Genomic DNA, 6858 nt, shown 5'->3' on the forward strand with positions numbered 1-6858 from the left:
AGTCATGACGCATTTAACTCACAAATCCAAGTGGCTTCATCTGTATATATATATATATATATATATATATATATATATATATATCCAACAAAGAGGTCCGCACTCTCAGGTCTTAAAAAATCAAAAATGGTTTATTAGCTAACGGACTAGCGTTTCGGCCTCTCCGAGGCCTTTCTCAAAGTACAGATAGATACAAAATGAAAGCAATAAATACCCTTGGTGACAAGAAAGGTTAATTGGCTGACATCATCATCACTGTGCGTCAAGTACTAAAGTTTTTAAATAACACATATAAAACATATTTTGATATCACATTAAAAATTTGAGACACATTTGTATTAAAAACCCCCATTTTAACCAAATAAGGAGTAAAATCATATTATGTAACAATGTAGCAAACTGAGTTGCAAATACTTCTTTAACAACGCACAGACAAACTGGCTGTCTTGTTTATGTTACATAATATTGTAATATGAGTATAGATGAAAGGTCTAGTGTTTATAGTCCCCCAAATGCATTAACTATAAATATAGCAGAAACCTAAGAAATAAATATATACATAGTGAATGCAGTCCCGAAAACAGGTCAGGTGTCCTTGCTATGTGCTAATTTATGCAGCACCAACCTCCCCTTCCCAGTGTGTCAATATACTTCTAACATTAACCCATCGATAGTATGTCAATGGTGTATTATATAGATAAGTGCCTGTAAGATCACCCGTCATCCCACAAGTGAAAGTATGTACTAACTCTCTCATATGCCACCAATACGTGTAAAGTAACCCCTTAGATTAAAAATATTGCCGCTGCCCGTGTTTTCAGTATATCACAATGAGCATAATGAGCGGCCATATATACTCAAAGACATGTGCATATAAATTTTCATATCCAGATCCTCAATCGAGATATGTATGTCATTCAAAATATAAATAGCAATAAATGCATAAAAAAATGGAGAATGTGAAAGAAAAAAATAATAAAAAATGAAAAAAATAAAAAATGCAAAATATATGTAAAAAAAACCCCAAAAGTAATGTGAAGAAATCCCCAAGTCTTGTGGGCCATATTATTCAGTCCAAATATCCATAACGTCCAAAACAACCATATGGTAGCCGTAGGTATAATCATCTGGGTTAATGGGATGGCTTACACTTCTGGGCACCGGGACTTTACTTATTTCAACAGCAAACATTAACTTATTACACCTTAGCTGCTTAAGTGGTTAACACTTGTCGAATCCTGTGCAGAGGAAGAAGAAATACAATTCCCGTAGTGTAGGGGTAATTCCGTCCCAGTACACACGCACCACAAAGGTGGACGACCGGATCCCCACCGGGAGACAGCTGTCAGATGCAGCCCCACCGCACAACAAAAGCCGGGACCCGGTAAGTGTAATATCACAGGGCTCACCACTGAACGCCGGCTTCAGGATTTCAAATACTGAAGCCGGCGTTCAGTGGTGAGCCGAAACGTTAGTCCGTTAGCTAATAAACCATTTTTGATTTTTTAAGACCTGAGAGTGCGGACCTCTTTGTTGGATAGAAATTCTAAAAATTTTGGACACTGCACCCAGGCACGTTTGCACCTGGTTACGAGAGTGCTGACTCCTCCACAGATATATATATATATATATATATATATATATATATATATATATATATATATATATATATATACACTGAAATATAATATACTTACTTGCAATAAATAATTCCTTAACCTGTTTCTTTAGAGCAAAAAAAGTTAACTAATGCATGGGTATGTATCAATATTCAACTGCTATTGTCTATGGTATAAAATATCTATGACTGGCAGAAGCTAAATCAGGTGCTGACAAATTCCCTTTCAGTGTGTTAGATCTCTGCTATCCCCAGGAAATTAGACAGGGACCCTGCCAGGGACATATTTATGCACAGTTTATTTTTAGCAACCCATTTCAAGATGCCAGCTATCTTGGCACTACGTGATTTTGGCCTGGCATTGCAAAGGCTATGCAAATTCATAACCATGTATCCCAACAGGTTTTTTTCACTGTGGAATTTTGTAAAAACTGTTAAGGCATCCAAATAAACCTCCCAAACTATAATCTGCTAAAGTTTTCAAAGTGAAATTTATAAAGCTTTATTTTAAATATTAAAATCCTGCAGCTACCAATACAAGCCAATTTGCTCCTAATACACAAAAATATATTGCACATTAAATATGCTATATTGCAAAATATATATAAGCATGCCAAGACTTGCTGGATATTTCAGTGTTTATATACTTGTAAATATTATTAACCTTCATACATACAAAGCATTTGGTTTACTGGTTCTTGCTAGTTTGTTTCCAGAATTGGAGATTTAATCTGTTTTCCTACTTCTTCATAATTTTCTTCAAAATTTCCAAGAATGAGGAGAGCACTCATAGATAGCAATTTATGCTGTGATGTGTTTATTCAGGCTATTACACGACATGTTTCGGATCCATGTTGATCCTTTATCAAGTGTAACTAATACAGAACAAATCAGGCTTATATAAGCCCTCCCATAAAGTGATTAATTAGCCCACAGGCGTGTCATAAGTTAATAATAAAAAGCTACAAAACGACATTTAACCATTGAAACCATATTTGACATCAAGTGAATGAAAAATCCATATTGTCCATAACATAGTGCTTAATATTTTTCGGTATTCTGAAAGTGCTGTAAAACAACATATAAAAATATGAAAGTCTATTTAAAAATATGCAACATACAATTAAAACATTTTTTTAAAACACCAAATCTTGACAGGATACTTTCATTATTTGTCTGGTGAATACTAGTAAACTGATACTTTCCTTTCAAATTACATTGTAGTCTATTTGCTCTCAAAAAGTATCTAAAATGTGCTGCAACATAGTATTTAAAATATCACTAATTTACTATGGATCAAAACGTTACATTTAATCTGCTGACATATATTTGCACTAGTGTTAACTCTTACCACATAACTTTACTCATCTATGCTGATGAAAATTCAGGGCCTGCAAATTCAAAGAAGAAAGAAAGGTATGAAAAGATTATAAAAATGGTTTCAAACTCTAAATATCATTTAGCCCATTAGGGGTTAATGTATTCAGCCTTCTAATCCACTTCCCTTCTGCTTGAAGTAATTTCTTCTGTCTATCTCCACCTCTGATATCCATCCCAATCTCATCTAGTACACACCATCTAAGTTGCATTGGGTTATGATTACATTCAAAAAAATGTCTAGAAACCTGCGTATCTGTTTGTGTACCTGTTTTAAAGTTCCTAATATAACCTCTATGTTCCTGAATCCTCTTTTTCACTTCTCTTTTCGTTTGACCGACATACCCCATGCCACACGGACATTTTAACAAGTACACTACAAATGTAGAATTACATGTGGTGTGACATTTTATATTTATTTCATATCCCTTTGTTGGATGATTAATCTTGTTGCCCTTAATTATTGAAGAGCAACAATTACATCCTAGACATGGGTATGTACCAAATCTTGGTTTACCAAGAAATTTGGTCTTTTTGGGTCTGGTGTCTGAGGGGCATAATAGATCTTTAAGGGTACGACCACGTTTGTAGCAAAAAAGAGGCAAATCTGCAAAAAGCCGACCATATTGTCGGTCTGATTGTATTAGTGGCCAATACTTTCTGATCACCTTTTCAAGCCTATCACTATTTTGGCTATATGTGGACACGAATGCTATTCTCTGTTCAACTTTATTATTTTGTTTTGTAGTCAATAAGCTGTCCCTTGACATAGGTTCAACCTCTTTAATGGCCTTTTTTATACATTCTGATCTATATCCCTTCTCCAGGAAGCGGCCAGTCAAGGTGTTCGAAGCTTCCACATATCCCTCTATACTTGAAGAAATCCTTTTTGCCCTCATAAATTGACCCTTTGGTATTGCTCTTTTCACTTTGGGGTTATGAAAGCTTTTAACGTGTAACAAATTTTTTTTATCAACTGATTTTCTATAGAGGCTAGTTTGTATCACACCATTATTAATAGTTATTGTAACATCCAAAAAGTTGAGTTCAACTTCTGAGCACTCATGGGTAAATTTTATGGTATTGTGACTCAAATTAGCCTCTTGTATCATACTTATAAGGTCTGCCTTAGAGCCTGTCCAAATAAGTAGGATGTCATCCACAAAACGGAAATATTTCAAAATATATCTGCAATAAGGTTCTTTTTCCAAAAACAACTTTTTTTCCAAGCAGTTTACAAAAATGTTTGCATACGATGGCGCAACCGCAGCACCCATCGAGGTGCCTTGTGTTTGCCAATAAAAGGCATCCTCAAAGGCAAAGTAATTTTTTGTCAAAACCATGTTAAGGCAATCCAATATAAAATATACTTTTGCACTATGCAGATTTGTTTCCAACAAGATTTCCTCTACATATGACATGCCTTCTCTGTGGGGAATCGAAGTGTAGAGACTCTGTATATCTATTCCCGCAAAGAATTACCCCCGATGGAAGGGCCTCAAGTTGGTTTAATCTACAGAGGAGGTCAGTAGTATCCCTCAAACACACATTAATTTTCTTCACTTCATCCTGTAGGAAATGATCAACAAACAATGATAGTGGTTCCAGTACCGACCCAATACCGGAGACTATTGGTCTCCCTGGTGGATTGATAAGTGTTTTGTGCACTTTAGGTAATAGGTATAGTACAGGAACCCTAGGACTGTCTGTGATTAGAAAATCTTTTTCTGTGGAATTAATAACAGAATTAAGGTTTGCGTCTTCCACCATCAAATCAATTTGTTTCTTTATCATGTTGGTGGGGTCATATCCAATTTTTGCATAATGTCTTCATAATTTTCTCTCGCTCATGTGACTTATTTTTAGTCAAGTATTAACTTTGGAATGTTCTTGCAGATTCCATATAATCTCCCCCACTTTAGATTTCTTCAAGGGCTATAAGAGCAATACCAGATTTACCACTCATGCCACCCTAGCCCAGTCCAATATTCCAATGATGAGACAATACACATAATGCACTTCTTAGTGGCAGTGCTGTTTTTTTTTTTAATTTACAGTAATTACTAAAATAAAAGCATATGTGTATTTTCTCCACCTTAGCCGGTCATACTGTACATATCAAAGTAGAAAACAAAGGATGCCAGAATTAGCTATGTGATATGGGTCTTAACTTCACAACCTACTATTTTCACCATACACCAACCTGTTGTGGTTACCACCTTGATGTCAATGTGTTGTACCCAGTCCCACCTCTCATATATTTATAAATGAAATAGAAATTGATTAATGCCCTTCACACCACATTTGTGTGCCTCCAGTAGGTCCAAACCCCACAATTATTTGCAAAAAACCTTATTCAAAAATATTAGAGGAGTTTTATGCCATCTAGGGTCCATACATTTCTTGAAGGACCGGAGGGCCTCAGGTTGGCCAGCACTCGTCTAGACCAGGGCTGTCCAACTGGTGACCTCCCATTGTGTGGCCACCCACATAAAAGTCTGACTGCTGTGTCTGAATACCATGTACAGGTATAAGATTTAAAGGGTATCACTACAGAGATTAAATGGCCCCTGCATTGTATACACTTTAAATTCAGACTGTAATCCCCTGTATTGTTCACACATATAATCCCTCCTGCATTGTTCATACATAAAACACCTCTATTTGCAATTGGTTTTCATTTTATTATTTGTGGTTTCTGAGTTATTTAGCTTTTTATTCAGAAACTCTCCAGTTTGCAATGTCAGAAATCTGGTTGTTAGGGTCCAAATTTATAGGAGAAGTAAACCCTAAAAATGACTAGAAATGCTGTATTTTATAAGTATACTGAGCATACTGAACAAACCTAAAGGTTCAGCATGATGCTAATGATCCAGGCCTTCAAAATTGTCACAAGGGTTTCCCATCTTGCATTTTATTAGGACTGTCTGCGACATGCACATGCTCAGTTTGGTTTCAGCAGTTGTTGATACTCTACATTCATGCAGGAAATTAGGTTTGCCTGCCATAAAAGATGATGCTACAGGTTATCAAATTCAGATGCTAATTGCACTGGTTCCTGTGCTACCATGTAGTAATTTTCTGTATTATTACAGCCTTATATTGTAACATTTATATTCTATGTGTACTGTATATTTTGAGTCAGTCCCGAAGGTCAGTAACTGACAGCAGCACAGAGTATGTGCAGTGCATCAGCAGAAAAGAAGATGGGGAGCTACTGGAGCATCTTTGGAGACACAGATCTTTACTTCTGTAGGGCTGTGGTTACCATGGGCTGGTATAGAAGTTCAAAACATAATGTACAGCATTTATATCCTACATCTCCACATAATCTTTAGTTCTTCTTTAAGCTTGGACACCATATTTCCATGAAATACAACAGGGATATGTGAATCAAGATGTAGAAAGTTTCCTAAGAATAAGAGTGTAAGCTGCTCTGAACATATATTATTTTGATATTTTCAAGAAATCTTACACTATAATGTCCAAAATTAAGTTCTTAAAGGAGAACTAAACCCCTTGCTAATAAGAACCCCTACCCTCTACCCTCCATGGTTCTCCCTCCCTGCTCCCCCCACACAGTCATTAACACAAGTAAATGCCCCTAATCCGGTAATTACCCCTCGTTGCAGAGTCTGCGCAGAGGAACTCACAGGGACCATCTTCAGTAATCTTCAGCAAGAAAGCGATGTATTGGTGCATGCCCAGTTGGTGCAATTTTCCAGTTCGTTACAACTGCACATGCGCCGAAAGTGACGAAAATTAGCAAATCGACAGAAGACCCGAAAAGATTACCGAATCGCCGGAAGATGACACCGTGAACTCTGAAACGAGGGGTAATTACCAGTTTAGGGGCATTTACT

The 6858-nt window shown here is 36.4% G+C and overlaps 1 protein-coding gene across 1 annotated transcript; it reads right to left on the bottom strand.

The window, feature by feature from the left end:
- Nucleotides 1-1727: 1727 nt before the first annotated feature.
- Nucleotides 1728-4418, bottom strand: LOC121394235. The gene is made up of 2 exons (XM_041564618.1): nt 2970-4418; nt 1728-2686 (listed from the first exon to the last, which is right to left on the bottom strand). The coding sequence occupies exon 1, from the start codon at nt 4414-4416 to the stop codon at nt 3067-3069; it is 1350 nt and encodes a 449-aa protein (XP_041420552.1). The 5' UTR covers nt 4417-4418; the 3' UTR covers nt 1728-2686; nt 2970-3066.
- Between the last annotated feature and the right edge of the window lie 2440 nt (nt 4419-6858).

The sequence above is a fragment of the Xenopus laevis genome, chromosome 5S (assembly GCF_017654675.1).
Source record: "Xenopus laevis strain J_2021 chromosome 5S, Xenopus_laevis_v10.1, whole genome shotgun sequence".
NCBI classification, from domain to species: Eukaryota; Metazoa; Chordata; class Amphibia; order Anura; family Pipidae; genus Xenopus; species Xenopus laevis.